Source organism: Durio zibethinus, chromosome 20, assembly GCF_047325235.1.
Source record: "Durio zibethinus cultivar Kanyao isolate XHJ-2024 chromosome 20, ASM4732523v1, whole genome shotgun sequence".
Classification (NCBI taxonomy): Eukaryota; Viridiplantae; Streptophyta; class Magnoliopsida; order Malvales; family Malvaceae; genus Durio; species Durio zibethinus.
In genome coordinates, this window is record NC_143181.1 from 9786848 (window position 1) to 9806235 (window position 19388).

Consider the following 19388-nt stretch of genomic DNA (forward strand, 5'->3'; position numbering starts at 1 on the left):
TGTAGAAATTAGCTCTATAGAGCTTTTGGGATTCAAGTCCTAGATCTTTTGAAATCTTTTTGTGAAAAATTTTGAAGCTTATCCGGTGACTTTTGATCACCGGATTTCATGCTACCAAATTAGGCAGTGTTAAGGAGAAAATATCAATCACTTTGGCATCTTGATTTCAACTGTCAGAGTTGAAACAAACATATTTTTTTTCTTTTTTTTAGAATAATAATAATAATAATAATAATAATAATAATAATAATAATAATATAAACAAAATTACATCAGTCAATTTTGGTGTCTACTTCTTTCAAAAATATTTTAAAAGAAAAGAAATAGAAAAATGTATGTAGAATACAATTTTAATTGTTTAATAAAAAAATTTGAAAGTTGACAATTTTTAGAAAAATCTTTTTGGCATTCTAATTGATTAAAAATTTTAGCAGGTAAAAGGAAAAAACAAACATTAGAAGACAAATATTACAAGACAAAGTTTGGAACTTTCCATCCCTATGTATTGGTATAATCACGAAAATAGGTTAACATTATTACAAAAATTATCTTTCCATTAAGTTTTTCATACATTACATATCAATTTAAATTTATCTTTAGATTTTAACGAAGATTTCATATTCAAATTTTGTCCTAACAAAAATGAGATTTATGTTTTAATAAATATTCTAATCAACGATTTCAATAAAATTTTACATGTAAAAAAATAGGAAAAATAGAATTGACCCATGAAAGTAAAAAAGAGTGTAATTGAATTAGAATTTTTTTTTGTTTATATAATATTAGCACTGAATCAGAATTAAAAGATGAGTAAGTCTTTGAAAAAAAATGGTTAAAAGTTAATTATATGAAAAAAAATAAATTTGATAATTTTAAATACTATAACATTATATGATACAAAAATAATATAAAAAATATAAAATTTATGATTTAAAATTTTAATAAAAATCATATATAAGTTTAATAAAAATAAAAAATATATTTTATATTTAATATGTGAATATAAAAATATAATATAATATTTTTTATTTATATATATATTTAACACAAAATAAATAAATAAATCATATTTAAAAATAATAATTCTAAAAAAAATTAAAAAAACAAGTTGATTTTTTTTTTTCAGGAGAAGAGTTTTTGACCATTTCCTCTCCCTTTATTTTTCTCTGTTCTTTCGATGTAAAAAGACTAAAACGAGTGTGTTTTGTTTGTTTAGCAGTGACAAAATAAAGAGAGAAACTATCAAGTTGCCCTGACTGACACCCCCTAGGAAGAGAAGTCTTCTCTCTTCCAGTCCCCCTCTCATTGTAATTTTCTCACAATTTTTTTTAAAGACTTTTTTTTTTCTCTTGTTTTTGCTATTGTTACTGATCTATTCTTCTTAACATCACCATCATTTAAAGAAATTTCTTTTCTTTTCTTTCTATTCTCTTTGTAAAGTTTGTATCTTTGTTAGTAAACAACAGAACCCAGCATCTCTTATAATCTTTCTCTCTTCTTAGATCCAACCCTTTTCTCTATCTCCCCACCTGGTAAGCTTTATTTTTTTTTTTTGGATTTAAATTACTTCTTTTTGGTTATATTGGGCAGTGTTTTAATCTCAAAGTTTTTATTTTATTTTATTTTTTTGCTAATTGGGTATTTGCCTGCTTTCTGGATTTTCTTTGTTTTAGTCAGCATAGTCAAAATCCGTTTACTTGTTTTTGTTACTGATTTGTCTTTTGCTTATTTCTATAGATGCTGTGAACTGGGTTTTGTTCATTCTTTGCTTCTTTATTTGGAATTTGTATTCATGGGTATGCTTGTTTTCTTGCTGTTTTACAGTATGGTGAGACTTGGTGTTAATGGACTGGAGCTTCATTATGAATCAAAATTGGTACTGTGAATGCTTTGCTGGGGCTTGGTTTTATATCTCTAGGTTTAGACTGGTATGATACAATAAGTAGCTAAGGGCCCTATCAGTTTGTGAAAAGTTGGGGGGCTTTTGATTAGATTTTTAGATTGTTTTGATAAAAGAAGGAAACTGTCTTTGTTCTTGTACATACTTGAGAGCTTGTTGGCTTTTATATGGCAAATTTCAATCAATACTGAAGTATAAAATTCACGGTTATCGACACAAATGGGTGGGCTTTGCTCGAGGAGATCCACTTTAGATAATGCTCCCAGTGGAGGCTTTCCACATGTTAATGGCCATATTGGTCGAGTGCCTGGATTCGTTTTTCAGACCCGTGAACTGCCCACGCGGATAAACACCAATTCAAATCCTCTCCCTGAGGATAATTCAGATAATGCAGACAAGGAGTTACGAGAACCCTTTTCGTTTCCAGAGATCAGTACAGTTCCATATGGTATGAGTCCAGATGATATTGATGATAGAATTCCTCATTTGTCAAGGGCACTATCAAATAAATCTAGATCAACCAAATCTAAGCAGGCTGCTGTTGCAAAGGTAAGTTCAAGTCCCAATGTGTTCCTCTACAATTTTGTCCCAATTATCTGTTTTGTTCATAGGTGCTTATGTTGTGTTGGAGTAGACTTTGTTTTTAATTGGTTTTAAATTTGTCCCAATTATCTGTTTTGTCCATAGGTGCTTATGTTGTGTTGGAGTAGACTATTTTGTTAATTGGTTTTATTTACTTGGAAGGAAACTGATGCAGAAGGTGTTGGGAGATTACAATAGGATGTTAAGATTTATATTCATGAGTAGCTGCCTGGAATTTATCTGTTCTCTCTCTGCTGCTCTTGTTCTCTACGGTGAAAGTGCATGATGACTGAAAGGGGGTTTACGAGCTTATTCTTAGAGCTGTCCATTTTAGTGTTAATTGAACGCCTCTTTAGTCAAAGCCATATAAATTTCTTCTTTCTTTCCAAGATGATGAATGAGTTAGTTGGTTGTGGTTAAATTGGCTGTCTGTTTTCCTCCTTTCATCTCTGGGTCAATAGCTGTTTGCTAGATGTAGGAACCAGGATAGGTTTTGACTTTTGATATTTGGCAGAGTACAATTTGTGACAACAAAGAATACAACTAAAGATGGACAAAGAGTTATTTAAGTGACAGACTAAGAGAAGCAGCTGTGTAACCAAGAGATGTTGTTTATTGGGCTTTATCATTTTGTCTCTATGCTAGCTATCCTCAGAAAGGGGTAAAAGCTTGAATGCATGCTTTTTTAGAGATAAGAATATATGGTTATATTGTTGTTAATGACTATTACTTTTCTTTCTCTGTTATATTTACTGCTTCTGAACCTTATCTTGGTGTCTATGGCTATTTCTGTATGATCAGAATATGTTTTCACTAGGTTTCACTGAGGCAAACTAGACTATTTTTTTTTCATTTGTGCAAGGAGATGCTTGTAAAAATGAATGTATTATAAATTTTAGATATTTTATGATCAAGGGCATAAAACTAGTCTATTTTCATTTGGATTATGCATATGTGCACTTATTGAGACACATTTTTATCATATCCTCTCTGGATGCTTATTTATGTTTTCTTTCTCTCTTTTCGTGGGTCAAATGTTTCCTCGGTTCCATGAAATTGTTTTAGGAAAATCCAAAGAGGATATGTTCCATAAGCATCAATAAGCTCAAAATATATATTTCTTGAATCAAGAATAGATAAGGAAAAAGTGTAGCATAAACACTTCTTTATAGACTGTCATATCATTCAGAGAGAACTTTAAATACAGAATTAATTTTTAATGTTCATTGAGGATTTGAACTCCAGTACACGACTAAAGAGTGGCTAGTGGTTTCGAAAGTGCAAAAAGATGCAGTGAAACTAAAGGAATGGTTAGCGCTTAGAATTATAAAAAATTCGAAAGCTAAAATAAAAACTACTTGCTTTGAGGATTCCAACTGATTTCTATTCTTAATACACTTATTTTGGGACTCTTGTTTGTGTTTTTGAATTTTTGTTTCCTTGAATGAATGTTGCTTTTAAGGAATGTGAAAATGATGTTCATAGTTTCTTTCCCTTTAGAAAAAACATAACATTTAGAAGGATGTATTTTGAAATTTTCTCATTTTGTTGGAAGTACTTCTGTAATTTTTCTGTGAAAATTTCCTAAATTTTAAATGGATTAGATTTTGAAATTAAGTCCTATCTTAATCCAATAGCAAAAACCTATGTTACTGGGACTTGGGGTGAGTGTTGAACGTGGGTATGTGTCCAACATGGTAAGTTTGAATTTTCTAAGTTTTTCCTTATTTTTGGAGGTTTGGGCCTCCATAACCAAACCCTTTAGATGTTTTGCTCATGGGTACTTCATGGACAACGAAGAGCTGGAGCAACACTAGCAACAAGAAGTACTTAGTTGTCTACATGGATCTGATCTCACCATTGTGCTATGTTTAGGATCATATCCTAAGTAAGATTATTAAGAGAAAATTCCTTTTTTAATACTTTCCTTCTATCTTTCCTTTGGTCTCACTCTTCTTTCAATTTGTGAATTTTCCATTAAAATCAATAGGAGCATTTGTAGATATTTGTCTCACTCTAGCATGTTTGGACCACCTTAAATATGTTGTCCTCAGTTTGTCCTAAATTTCTGCTACCTCCATACTTTTCTAATTGCAACCATTTCTGATCTTTTCTTGTATATCGGCACATCTGCTGCAACATTCTCAACTTAGTTACAATCATTTTCTGCGTATCTTGATACTTAAATGCTCAAAACTCAGTAGCCAGAGCCTTGCTTGCCTCTGAATATATGACTTAATGCATAATCCATAACCAATTTCTGCACTGTTTCCTGTGAAATGAAACTGGGCCTGCAACTTTCTTATATTTTCAGAGCTGAAGTTACTTCTACAAAATTTATTTGAAATACATGTTGTGATTGCCAACAAACACAATATTTACGGAGTTTCATATATTGCATGATATGGAAAGTCTTTCTTTCTGCTAGAAAACTTGTGATCCCCAACAAACACAATATTTGTGCAGTTTCATATATTGCATGATATGGAAAGTCTTTCTTTCTGCTAGAAAACTTAGTCTTCCCACATATCTATAGAAACGTACTGTATTTAACTCTGTTAGGGGGTTTGTGACACACACACACACACAATTCTTCGTGGCCTTTTTTGAAGTTGCACAAGTATCCATTATTGGACCATGTGGAATTATGCTGCATGTGAGTGGGAAAAAATAATGGATTAGTAGGAGCCCAAACTTGAGCATCAGAGATTTAAAGTTGAGTCTAGACTTGAGAAATTCTATTGTAAGATATTGCCTTGATGATTTTGTAATTTGCAATGTCTGAGTGGTGGCTGGATTAGAGTGCGGGTCTGAGTTTCTTTATCTTTGCCATAATCTATGTTAAAATTCATGTTTAAATGGAAGTAATTGTATATGATGTAGCTGAGAAATTTTGTCTTTTGCTACTGGAATAAATATTTATGAATGGGAGTGGTGGTGTATGATTTGAGCTGAAAAAATTGTCTTTTGCTTCTGGACTAGCAATTAGGAACCAACTATTAGTTTCAGGAAAGACTTTCTTCTGCATAAGATGAATAGTTTTCTCATTACTTTGGAAGCAAACTCCTGATCTAGGGCTTTATGTTCTGATAACCAGAGCATCCAAGAATTTTAAAACCATTTGAGCTAAATTTAACGAGGGAAACACTGATATGATTTTTTTTTTTTGGGGGGTGGGGGTGGGAGTGGGAAATTGAAGTAATTTCAAATGGCTTTATGATGATATTAATGAAACAATCGAAGCTTATGTTGCTACTCTGGACATGCTATAAGTGTCAGTGCGATTGTATTTTTTTTCTTATAATTTCATTATCATATTTTAATTTTTTATGTTTGCTATTGAAGAAATCTCTAGAATAAAACTATTTTATTCTTTTATATTTTTCTTTTTACAATGCTAAAATTGCATGAAAATATATAGGCTAAAAACTGAATATTCTCAGCTTTAAAATCCAAGATTTTTATGCATTAAAACAGCTAATCAAAGGAGTAATTTATTTTTTACACATAATAGGAAAATATCTAATGGATTTGTTGTAATTACCCAAATCACTTCTTATTCTAAAAGGACTTAACTAAAATAGATAAAGTCAACTAATCAAGTAATTATGAAGATTAGATTTCCACACTCCCCCTCAAGCTAGGTGGTAGATGTCAATCATGCCCAGCTTGGACTTTAGATTCTCGAAGTTGTTTCGAGAGAGTTTTGGTGAGTATGTTTGCAGTTTGGAGGCATGTGAGAGTATAAACTAATCTAACAATTCCTTCCTCTATCTTCTCTTTGATGAAGTGATGATCAATCTCTACATGTTTGGTCCTATCATGATGAATAGGATTTTTTGCTATACTTCTGGCAGTTTTGTTGTTGCAGAATATCTTCATGGATTCTTTTGCAAAGACCTTTAACTCCCTTAGCAATCTTTTCAGCCAAATTCCCTCACATATGCCATAAGACATAGCTCTAAACTCAGCTTCCGCGCTACTTCTAGCTACTACAAATTTTTTCTTGCTTCACGAAGTAACCAAATTTCCCCACATATAGGTACAATAACTAGTAGTTGATCTTTGGTCAATAATGGATCCAGCCCAATTAGCATCAGTGTAAACTTAAACATTTTGGCGTGATGTCTTCTTAAAAAATAACCCTTTTCTTTACGCTATGTTTGGATAAATATTAATAAAAGAAAGGAAAGGAAAAGAAAGTTTTTTAAAGGAAAGGAAAGGATACATGTAACCCTTGTTTGGATAATTAAAATTAATAAAGGAAAGGAAAGGAATTCTAACAATCATTATTTGGATAAAGAGTGAAAAAGAAAGGAAATGATTCATTATAATAATTTTTTCCAATTATAACCTTTCTTTGCTTGTGATTTTAGAGCATTCTTGGACCATGATATGTTTGCTATCTTGTCTGGTCTCACAATTGCTGCTATATCAATGGTTTTTAATCAAGTGAAACATGAAGATGTTTTACAAATATGCATTAATGAATTTTGACCTAGTCTGACATCTCATAAACACAAAAAATATATCTATTTATATTCAACCATTCATCAAAATCAAATCACCAAAAAATTATAAAAAAATTTTATATTGGAAGATATATATGAAACTTAATTGAAAAAAGAGATGGTTTTGAAAATAGAGATGGCTTTGAAAAAATTATAGGATGATTGTGATCTGCTTAGGTTTTTTTTATTAGGTTTTTAGTATTAATAAAAAGATGGACATAATAGTCTTTTTATAAAAAAAAAGTTTTTCAACTTTCCTTTCCCTAGCTTTTCTTCCAAATTGGGGTATTAAAAAAATTGGATTTACAAGGGAAACCAAGGGTTATTTAGTTTCCACTTCTTTCCCTTTCTTTAAATTAAATATTTATCCAAACAAGGGAATGGGGATTTGGTTTCCTTTACTTTCCTTTCCTTCCTCTCCACTCAATCCAAACACACTGTTAGGTATTATAAGATTCGATACACAGCCCTCAAGTGTTCCTCGGTTGGGTTGTTCATGAATCTGCTTACTGTGCTAACTGAAAAATCGATATCTAGTCTTGTATGAGAGAGGTGGATGAGTTTTCCAACAAGTCTTTGATATCTGCCTTTATCTGTTGGTGGATTTCCTTCTTCCATTCCTACCTTATTCATTGTGTTCATATGGGTGTTAGTAGGTTTGCATCCAGGCATTCCGTTTTCCTTTAGTAAGTCTAGGATATAATTGTGCTGTAAAATAGAGATGCCATTCCTTGAGCGAGCTACCTTCATGCTAAGAAAATATTTTAGGTGTCTCAAATCTTTGATTTCAAATTCTTTGGCTAGGAGGTTCTTGAGGTTGCTAATTTCTTCCACATAGTCTCCAGTAAGAATAATGTCATCCACATAGACAACAAGAATGACTGTTTTTCCTTCAGGTGAATGTTTGACAAACATGGTGTGATTGGTCTGGCATTGTGAAAACCCATACTTCTTTACCACTTTTGTTAGTCTATCAAACCATGCGCGTGGGGATTGTTTGAGACTATATAAAGACTTTTGAAGTTTACATACCTTGCCAAAATTGGCTTGGTTTTTGAATCTTGGAGGGATTTCCGTGTAAACTTCTTCTAGGTCGCCATTAAGAAATGCGTTTTGACATCTAGTTGGTGGAATGGCCAATCTAGATTTGCTGCCAATGATAATAACACTTGGATTGAATTAAGCTTAGCAACTGGAGCAAATGTCTTCTCATAGTCAACATCATAAGATTGAGTAAATCCTTTTGCAACAAGGTAAGCTTTGAATCTGTTAATACGTCCATCTGCATTGTGCTTGATAATAAAAATCCATTTGTACCCAACTTGATATTTGCCTTTGGGTAGTTTTGAAATCTCCCATGTTTTGTTCTTTTCTAGGGCCTTGATTTCTTCCAAAATAGCTATCTTCCATTTTGGTTGCATGAGTGCTTCATGAATATTATTGGTAATTTGCATATTGTTTAGTGTGGTAACAAAAGCCCAATAACTGGGTAAATAAATCTTCATAAGAAACCACATTACAGATTGAGTGTTAAGTACATGATCCCACATCTTTTCTTAGAGCAATCAGTTGATCAAGATCATCAAAAGATTCAATTGAATAAGATTCAGTAAGAGTGTTACTTGTGTTGGCTTCAAGTATCTCTAGAATCGGTTTGGATTCTTGGTTTTGCTTTGAAGTTGTACATTCTACTATATCCGTCTAAGTTTTTTATCTTCTTGAATGAACAATCAATTCTTTGTTTGTTTTCCCTTGTGTGGACTTTGGGCTTGGAGGATCTAGTTGGATGTTTTGGACGTGAAAAGGAGTTTGAGAAGTGTTTGGGGGTTCGGTAATAGGATCGTCCCAAAGCTGATATTCATATGTGATTGGATTCTCGCCTAAATGGTAGTTTTGGGAAAGTAACGTTGATTTTAAAAAAAGGAAACATTCATGGAATGGTAGAATTTCTTTGTTACTGGTGAGTAACACTTGTATCCTTTTTGTTTAGGGGAGTATTTGAGAAATATGCATTTGATGGATTTAGGATCTAATTTGCTTTGGTTTTGTTGGCTGGTAAGAACAAATGCAGTGCATCCAAACACTTTAATTGAAATAGAAAAGATGATTTGAAGGTGAGGATAGAAACTAAGAAAGGATTGGCAAGGGCTTTGAAATTTCAGGGCTTGAGAAGTTATTCTATTTATAAGATATGTAGTAGTAAGAACAGCCTCACCCCAAAAATGCTTAGGTACGTAGGCAGCCATCATTAGGGATCTTGCAACTTTTAACAAATGTTGATTCTTTCTTTCAGCAACACCATTCTGTTGAGGAGTGTCTACACATGAGCTTTGATGAATTATACCATGCTTCATTAGATATGATCCAAGAATAGAATTGTAGTATTCTTTTCCATTGTCGGTTCTCAACACTTGGATTTTGGTTTTGAATTGAGTTTGGATCATATTGTTGAAGTTTTGGAATAGCGGGCCCATTTTTTATTTTTCCTTCATAAGGAATACCCAAGTAACCCTGGTGTGATCATCAATAACATGACAAACTATTTGGAGCCAATAATGTTATTTACTCTTGAGGGACTCCAAATGTCACTGTGTATCATTGAAAAATGATGGGATGGTTTGTAAGGCTAGTTAGGATATGTGGTACGAGTATGTTTGGATAGTTGGCAAACTTCACACTGAAAGTTGTTAAGATTTTGATTGAATAATGAGGGAAACAACATTTTGAGGTACAAAAAATTTGGATGACCTAACTAATAGTGCCATAACATGATAGTACTATCTTTATTATTACTGGAAGATGAAGCCACACAAGAGGTCTTTTGATTTTGTCTTTCAAAATCATTAGCTCTTAGGATATAGAGTCCTATACACATCTTAGCATTGCCAATCATCTTCCTCGAATCCAAATCATGAAATTCACACATGTTTGGAAGAAATTTAGTAACACACTTAAGGTCTCTTGTAAGTTTGCTTATAGACAGTAGATTGTAACTTAGATTTAGGTCAAACAGAACAGAATCAAGTGTTATTTCTTTGGAAATGATAATAGAACTTGTACTGATTACTTTTGAAAGTGACCCAACAGCTATTCGAATTGTGAAGTTTTCATGACATGGGTTGTATTTTCTAAATACAGATGCATCCCTAGTCATATGGTCTAAAGCTCCTGAATTCGCAACTCATGAATTTTATTTCTCTAGTTTTACACTCAAGGCACTTAGAAAATTACCTTTTTGTACTAAAGAACTTGTTCGAATAGGAATAGTAATGTTCTGCAGTGATTGAGAAACGCTAGCTCTAGGGTTAGAGGTAACCTCCGACGCCGGGCTCTCATTTCAGCTGGCCATGTTGGACTCCGAGTGAAAATTTTCAAAGGTTTAGATCGTGCTTTGATACCATGAAGAAATCTCTAGAATAAAACTATTTTATTCTTATATATTTTTCTTATTACAATGCTAGAATTGCATGAAAATATATAGGCTAAAAACTGAATATTCTCGGCTTTAAAACCCAAGATTTTCATGCATCAAAACAGCTAATCAAAGGAGTAATTTACTCTCTACACATAATAGGAAAATATCTAATGGATTTAGAGTAATTACTCAAATCACTTATTATTCTAAAAAGACTTAACTAAAATAGATAAAATCAACTAATCAAGTAATAATGAAGATTAGATTTCCACAGCTATATTGATGCATGATGTCTGTCAAAGAAGCTGAATTGTTTTTGGGGGTATATTTATATGTAATCACTTAGTGATTATGCAACATCCACTCGCTAATGAAACCTACTATATCAGAACCACAAGGTGGTATGGTAACTTATCTTTTTGGGGTCTACCATATATAATCACAATGATTTCTTTGATGGAAAAAATCCCTGACTGCTTGATGCAGTGAAACTCATTATGTTTCTGTCATTTTAACAAACTACAATTCACATTTTCTAACTGCTGTTTTTGGTGTTAACTTATTCTTCTCTCCTTAACTGTGGATTGTATCATTGATATCTGTTTCCTAAATGCTGCATTTTAATGGAAGCATATCTAACCTTAGAACACTGAAACTGTTGGGTCTTTTGGTGTAACTTCGTGAAAATTTGTGATTCCTGATAGAGGTGAGGACTGAGGCCTTTTGACAAATGCCTTAAGGGGCTATTGGGATATCTTTTTTTTTTTTTTTTTGAAAAGCTACTCACCATAATTAGGGCGAGCATTTTACAAATCTTTTCTCTGTGATCGGTGTTAATGGATTTGGAAAACAAAATTAAAATGAAATTATATATATTCTGAAGTATTCACTAAAACAATTCAAGTTTGTATCTGAAAAAAATCTTTTTCTATGTCATTGAATAGTCCAGAGTATGAGCACAGTCATGATAACTTCCATTTTTCTAAAATATGTATAGAATGGATTGAAGCTTTCACACTTAATCATAGATGTGCCTAAGCTCTTTTTATTTGCTAGGATTGAGATTGAGAATTTTATTATTTGGTGCGAGTGGAAGGGCAATGAGGAAGAAATTATTAGAAATATAGAAGGTTGCCCCTGAACCATGTGGAAAACTATGATAAGGATCTTGTTTAATATGGAAATTTGCTGATTTTTCTGAAATTCATGTTTGTAGGGAGAAAAGTGAGGTTGTTGATTATTGTTCTAATATTGTAATGCTTTGGATTCTAGCGTTCTAATTGCTGGTTTTTATCTCCCTGCTGAGTTTAGAGCAAAGAGTGATGCTTCTGGTTCTACTATTACAATTTTTTTTTTGTTAGGTTGCAACAAACTTTATTTGATGAGTATCGTCCACCAAACTCACTTCTAAGATTAATTGGTCGCTTTCTTTTTGCAGGTTTCTGAGGTCAGCTCACTTTTAGGTAGAGCTGGTACTGCTGGGCTTGGAAAGGCAGTGGAGGTTTTGGACACCCTTGGTAGTAGCATGACGAATTTGAATCTCAGCAGTGGCTTTACCTCAGGGGTAACGACAAAAGGGAATAAAATATCAATTCTAGCTTTTGAAGTTGCAAATACAATTGTTAAAGGTGCCAATCTGATGCAATCGCTTTCTAAGGAGAATATTAGAAATTTAAAAGAAGTGGTCCTTTTGTCATCAGGAGTGCAAAATTTAATATCAAGAGACATGGATGAACTCCTGAGGATTGCAGCTGCTGATAAGAGGTGGATAATGCAGAAAATGCCATATCGCTTTGAAAATGATTCTTTTGTTATACAATTTGTTAATATGGTAAAATGGTGGTTATGTTCTCTAATAATATGAGAGGGTATTTTTACTTCATTTTTTTTTTTTTTTTGTTTTCCAACAGGGAAGAGTTAAAAGTTTTTTCTGGGGAGGTGGTACGTTTTGGCAATCGTTGTAAAGATCCTCAGTGGCACAATTTGGATCGTTATTTTGAAAAGTAATTTTGCAGCTGTCTCTTTTTAAGTTTTATTTATGAAATTAGATTAAGATTCTAATATTTGCTTCTGCACTATCTTTTATAATTTTCAGGTTGGGTTCAGAACATACACTTGAAAAGCAATTGAAGGAAGAAGCAGAGACAATAATGCAACAGTTGCTGGCTTTGGTTCATTATACTGCTGTAAGTATCAGTTTATACTGTTATAACGAGAAAGCTTCTCTCAAAAGTTGCAGTCTAAGATTATATTATTTAAACAAAGATGATTCCATATCTTCCATCTTGTACTAAGTTGTGGAGAAAAGATTTCTTTTGTCCCTTTGTGTTTGGAGAAATTGAATGAACTGTGTACCATATGGCAAAGGGATTGGCTTTTGGGTTTTTTTTTTTTTTTGGTTCTTTCTTCTGAATATGAGCTGGTGGGTAGATATCATAATTGCTAGGCATGTTATGATTAACAGGGTACAGTTCAGAATTTTTTTCTTCTGAAATTATGTATTTGAAATTTGTTAAAGTTATGTTGATGCCATTTTGTACTATTGCATTTGACCATGTGAATGCATCTTGCGAAGTGAGATCTTTGTTGATAATGATGGATCAAAATTTAGTACCTTGATCCCATCACATGTTGAATAGTGACTATATGAAAATTCTTCAAAAATATAGCTGGCAGCTGATTTGTTATCATCAAGGCCCTAGAATAACTTGTGGGAGACAGCTTATGTGGTTTTCATTTTATCTTGTCTCTGGCATCTATAAGTGTAAATCTTTCTACCTATTCCAGTTCTTTGTTGATTCATGTCATTGTTAGATATCTTTTTGATAGAGATTTGCCAATAACTCTTACTAATTTCCATTGGCTTGAGAATGCCCTTCTTGCCTCTCCTCATAATCATAAATTATTTGCATTGCTACCTCATTTTGCATCCACTTGTGAAATTTTGTCTTTTGCTGCTTTTTTCCTTATTACCTATATTGGATAGTTTAATAGTGGTTTAAAGGAATTTTGACCACAAAACCTTGGTGTAGACTAGATGACAAGCTCTAAACAGTGATGATTTCAAAGGAATATAAAAGATATAAGTTTTCAACCTAAATCCTGTAAGGTTTAGTTTTCATGCTTCCATAGAGGAATGAATGCCCTACAGGCTTGACCATGTGCTTCTTTATTTTTGCATTTTAAGGCAGTTCTTTGTCTCTTATAGCAGCTTTGCCTCTTTAAAATGTACCTTGACAATGGTATAACTCCACTTTCTGTTGATTTGTGTAAGGTTTGAGAGAAATCTGTATTCATCCTCTTAATAGCCTAGTGTGTTTTATTTGTTATTTTAATGTATCAGTCCTGTATGACATGGAACTCTAGCCTCCATGTGCTGGTAAGTTGAAAAACCAACTGTCATGTCTACTTGATAATTGGCTAGTGAGGAGTGATTTGGGGCTCCATGCAAGTTGCAAACTGTATGTGCAACTAGGTGTTTTCTGTGAGTGAAGAGTTACCTTGTAGACTTATTTGGGAATTGATAGTTTAAGCTGATTGGCTGTAGGAACAAAAAAGAGGCGACAGATGCTATTTAGATTGGTTGAGAGTACACAATTGTGGGAAAATTTTATGCTTTTGACTTTAATGTCCCAATGCATTTCTTATAAAAGAAGGCATATGAATAATGTTTCAATTCATTGTTTCTGGATTTGAAACTGACATCTTATCTCTAACCATTTAAGGAGATGACTTTGTTTTTATTTTTATTTTTAGGAATTATATCATGAGCTGCATGCCTTGGACAGATTTGAACAAGATTATCGACGTAAGCTTCAGGAAGAGGATAATTCAAATGCTGCTCAAAGGGGTAACCTGTTGTTTGGATCTCTATTAGAATTGTTACTTTTTCTGGAGCATACTTCTAGGTTAACAAGGTGTTTCTAATTTGTATTTCTAGATTAAAATGGTGAATTGTGTTGAACCTAAAAAAACTGCATATATGTAGAAGTAACAATTTCTTTTTCTTCATATCTCTTCAAAATCCTATAAGGCCAATTCAGTTTTAGTTTTAAGGGACTGGTAGCTTTATCATGGGCCTTCTCAGGCATGTTAGCGCTCATTCTAATGACATTTCATTTGCAAAGTTCCTTGTGAAGTTCTATATGAATCTCGTTGTTTCCTTTAAACTCATTCCACCTTTCATATTTTAGATTGGTGGACCGCAGTCAATCCTATATTTCATTGTTGGGCCCAGCCCTGTATTGCTGCCTTTGTTTTCAGAGGCAGCTTGAGTCAGAATGGATATTTATATGTCTAAGACATTGCTCAGCTGTAATTATTTACTGTCTTATTTCTTGTAAGGATGAAAGTGTTTTACATTAAGTTTTTCGCCCTTCCTTCATAATGTTATGGAATATAGCTAATGTCATGTAAGCCCTTCCCTTTAATATTATTATTTTAATTTGACATGTAGGAGACAGCCTTGCGATATTGAGAGCAGAGTTAAAGAGTCAAAAGAAACATGTGAAAAGTTTGAAGAAAAAATCTCTTTGGTCTAAGATTTTGGAAGAGGTATGAGTTAGTAAAGCTCTACGCATTTTCTTTTTAATTTAGTGTTTTTCAAAAATTTACGCTGAACTCCTAAAAATCTGTTATTGTTATTCATCCTTTTTGTCTTTTCATGGTGGACTTTGCGTCTAAACTTGTACATAATGTTACCAGTGTCTTTTGCTACTTAATTTTGAAGTTACTTTATATATATATATATATATATGTAGTGGAAGGAAGTTTTATATCTTTTATTCATAGGTCATGGAAAAGCTCGTAGATATTGTTCATTTCTTGCACTTGGAGATTCATGAGGCATTTGGCAGTGCTGGTAAGAATTTAAAACATCAAACTCAAAACATTTGGAAATGGAATTATGTTATGGTAGAATTTGTGAAGGCTAATATTTAGTTGCGCTTTTTTATTAAACTTGAGCTAAGAATGTGACCTGTGCAAATCATTGAAGCTTTAATAAATTATAACTTCTCCTACTTAATCGGAAATTCTTAATTTCCTCTTAAATTGAGGATGGATAAAATGCTGAAAATTGATTTCCATTGAAATCTAGATCCTTGCGTTAGGCTATTTCCTTTTTGTTTTGCAAGGAAATCTATCTTCTTTTGTTATTTACATCTATTAAGATGACATACATATGGCTCATGCACATGCTTAAACCTATAATCCACTTAGAAACACAGAATTAGCTATTTGTTCTATTTATTTATTAGTGTTGGTTTTTGCCTCTGACCTTGCAGATGGTGATAAACCTGTTAAAGGTTCAGTCAGCAGTCACAAAATGTTGGGGTCAGCTGGTCTTGCGTTGCATTATGCAAATATTATTACTCAAATTGATACTCTTGTAAGTTTATCATTTTCTTCCAAATTGGATTTTCTTTACCCTTTTTCTTTTTCTCCTCTAATTTGTGGTGGTATATTTCTGGAAGACTTAGAAAGTATGACAGAATTGATCCCTTGGTGGTCTTTTTGAGTGGACATATTGTTTTTAGAGATTTAGGATGGTGAACACTTTGTATTACAATCTTGGTGATACACCATAAGAGCATTCATGCTTTTTGTTGCTCTACCATTTTACTTATCATCATTGAGGGGTGACTAGAAATTTACAAGAAAGTTCTACAGAGAAAAAAAAAAAAAAAAGAAAGAAAGAGTGAAGAACTTTAGTAGTATTCTGATTCAAGGAATCAATAACATCAAGAAAATTACCCCAAACAGAGAAAAGAGAAACTGGAGAAAAGTCAGCAACAGACCTGATGAATTCATTTACCAAAGTTGATAAAAGCTTTATAAGTGTTCTAGGTATTTTAGTGGTGTTATCTTACATTTGTTTAGAGCTTGTTGTAGGCCTTATATTCAGGTTGTGCATATAACCAATTGATTCTGGGTTTGATGCTTAACATAACCTAACTGAAAAAACAAAATTGTGGACTACATTTCCAAGCACTATTGCAATGAATTAAAGATAATTAATGGTTTCTCTTCAGCACTGTTGTACATATAACAAGTAAAACTACTTGTTTCCTTGTCTACAATAGTTCACATGTAAAGATACAATAATGTGCTGTTATCCAAACTAAAGAATATGTGGTTTCGGTGGTTTACTTCCTGAAATGACTACTATGTATCTTCTATGTATTTTGATGATTTTAAACCTATCAAAAGAAGCTTTTAATCTGGAATTCTTGAAGTCTATATCATCAGCAGCTACTTGGGAAAGTAGTTCTGTTGCTACGCTATAAGCTTTGCTAATTAAACAGGTTTTGCTGTATTCAGCAGGTCTGCTTGTCTTTGGATATTTTTCCTTTTAAATTATCCTTGAATGGGCCTAAGCATTTGGCAGTCTTCTAGCTTTCAAGTGAACAGACGTACATTTGTCATGTAGTATGTTATGTTTCATAGTCCCTAAATTATTATGGATGTCTAGCAGGAATCAACTTGAAACATAAAGAAGTTGGATAATTTGTATCTGTGTTGACTATTTTATGAAATGGAGAGTTGGTTGTGATTTTAACCTCACTAGCCTATTTTATATGTGGAGGTTGGCTTTTTTATCATTCCAAGTCAGATAAACATTTTAGGCATATGATGAATATGGACCAACTAATATTTTGTGTGGCACAATCTGTGCACACAATAGTTAACATGCTATAGATAATGGAATCAATGCTCAGTTATTCTATTTCTGTTTTGTGAAGTTTTCTCTCCATTGCATTTGAAACTTGATATTTAATGAGGAAATTTTAATAATAATAAGGAATGTGGCTAGGGAATAATTAATGGTTTCCTTTTGTTAGCATGGCTTGGAAAGATCATGATGCCACTACCGAATATGTTCTGGAGGGGATGATGCGTAGCTTGTTCTGGGTCTCTAGAGCTCCTCTTGTTTCTTTCCTCAAAATGATGTGGATTTTCTTGTGGTACTCTGTAAAGAACCTGTTTTGGATATTCAAGAAAATATGGGATTAAAATATCTAGTATATGCTCATGATTATGCGCATAATTATGAGTCTGCTAGGAGTGTTTATGATAAAATGCGGTGCACTGGAGTCTTTATGATTTTTCTCTTCCTAGATAAATGTACAAGTAGCCATATGAATGTTTATTTGAATATGAACCTCATCCAAAGAATCGGTACTGGAGCTTTGGGAGATTTCCTTTTCTATTTTTTCCTCTCAAAGCATAAAAATGTTCAAAATTTTGATATATATATATATATATATATATATATATACATATATGTATATATATGCTTCTATTCAGCAACAACGGGGGTTTTGATCAGTTCATAACTCAAATCTTCTCAGGTGTCTCGATCAAGTTCTGTTCCCCGTAATACAAGGGATTCATTATACCAAGGACTGCCACCTACTATAAAGTCTGCTCTACGTCCCAGACTGCAGTCATTTCAGATAAAGGAAGAGGTGTGATTTTTGATAATTTTGATGCTTGAAATATTACTTACTACTTACTCATCTATCATAGTTCTTTTGGGATTTGGACAATGCTGTTAGCCGGAAGCCTGTTGTTGGAAATATTTACTTGTAATATCCACCGACTAACATTCTCAAAATTTCTTTGCAGCTAACTGTCCCACAGATTAAAGCTGAAATGGAGAAAACATTGCAGTGGCTTGTTCCCATTGCCACTAATACAACCAAGTAAATGGCTCTCCCTCACAGTAGCTTATTTTGTGATTGACATTTTGTTATTTCCATTCACAAGGCATGGTCTGGATTCCATCCCTGAAGTCATTGCCCGCTAGTTGTTCTTCTTCTTCTAAGTTAATTTTCCAATTACTCATCCTTGTTTCTATTGTACTAAATTGTTCCAACTAGGGCTCATCATGGGTTTGGCTGGGTTGGAGAATGGGCAAACACCGGGTAACTTCTGAATTTAGATGGTTTTTCTTTCCTTGGTGTTAATGCTTTTTGTTACTCAGCTTTTGTGGTAAATTTTCAGGTCTGAAGTGAACCGTAAACCTGCTGGCCAGACTGACTTGCTCAGGATTGAAACGCTACACCATGCGGATAAGGAGAAAACTGAAGTTTATATTCTTGATCTGGTAGTGTGGCTTCACCATCTTGTTACCCAAGCAAGGTCTTGCAATGGTGGAACCAGATCTCCTGTGAAGTCCCCAATCAGGTCCCCTAACCAGAAGACAATTCAACTATCAACACAGAAGTCCCCATCACCAATTTTGACAGTGGAAGACCAAGAGATGCTCCGGGATGTGAGTAAGAGGAGAAAAACACCTGGAATAAGTAAGAGCCAGGAATTTGACACTGCAAGAACTAGGTTAAGCAAGCACCATAGGTTGAGTAAAAGCAGTAGCCACTCCCCGACAAGTGAAACTAAGAAAGATCCCTTCCCTATTCGGAGGCTATCTTCAGTTCCTTTCATCGACTTTGATATTGATCGGATCAAGGCATTGGATGTCATTGATCGGGTGGACACACTTCGAAGTTTGTAATTATATGTTGAATTGAGATTCCTAGGCAAAGAGGCCCTTTTGCTTGTGTAAAGGGACCATCTGCTGAATTTTTCTGTGTAGGGTGCTAAATTTGTTTGCGATTGGCGATATTTTTGGTGAGTTGCTAAGCAGATGTGAGCGATACAAGCTGTTATTTTTCTGTCTGTGAAAAGTCCTGTCCAGGGATGATAAATGTATTGTTCAAGGGGAATTTCACTGTTCTAGGATTAAACTGATTTCAAGGAAATATTTTTCTCTTTAGTTCTATATGTACAGAATGTTTTACCATCATTTCATAATAATTATAAATCTCTCGTCTACCTGTTGAAAAACAATTCTGCCCTTTTTAACTCGTTATATTTGAATTTGGCACTCATTATCAAACCGAATTTGAGCACAAGTAGCTTCGGTAATAATAATAGAGGGAGTGAGCTCGAATTTTTAGTTTGATTCCGAAGTAAT

At 33.3% G+C, this 19388-nt stretch overlaps 1 protein-coding gene across 1 annotated transcript; it reads left to right on the forward strand.

The window, feature by feature from the left end:
* The first annotated feature begins 1258 nt into the window (after window positions 1–1258).
* Window positions 1259–19193, forward strand: LOC111315766 (Ikzf5 (DUF668)). Its single transcript, XM_022917765.2, has 13 exons — window positions 1259–1532; window positions 1825–2449; window positions 11847–12172; window positions 12319–12411; window positions 12504–12594; window positions 14165–14258; window positions 14865–14962; window positions 15200–15269; window positions 15694–15797; window positions 17761–17877; window positions 18038–18114; window positions 18292–18336; window positions 18416–19193. The coding sequence occupies exons 2-13, from the start codon at window positions 2120–2122 to the stop codon at window positions 18924–18926; spliced, it is 1956 nt and encodes a 651-aa protein (XP_022773500.1). The 5' UTR covers window positions 1259–1532; window positions 1825–2119; the 3' UTR covers window positions 18927–19193.
* The last annotated feature ends 195 nt before the right edge of the window (window positions 19194–19388 follow it).

What these genes read in the sequence shown, in the direction of transcription:
- LOC111315766 (XM_022917765.2), top strand. Translation starts at nt 2,120, where the DNA reads ATGGGTGGGCTTTGCTCGAGGAGATCCACTTTAGATAATGCTCCCAGT. An exon ending in TGAGGCATTTGGCAGTGCTG is followed by an intron (nt 15,270 to 15,693) that starts GTAAGAATTTAA and finishes CTGACCTTGCAG; the next exon opens with ATGGTGATAAACCTGTTAAA. An exon ending in ATTGCCACTAATACAACCAA is followed by an intron (nt 18,115 to 18,291) that starts GTAAATGGCTCT and finishes TGTTCCAACTAG; the next exon opens with GGCTCATCATGGGTTTGGCT.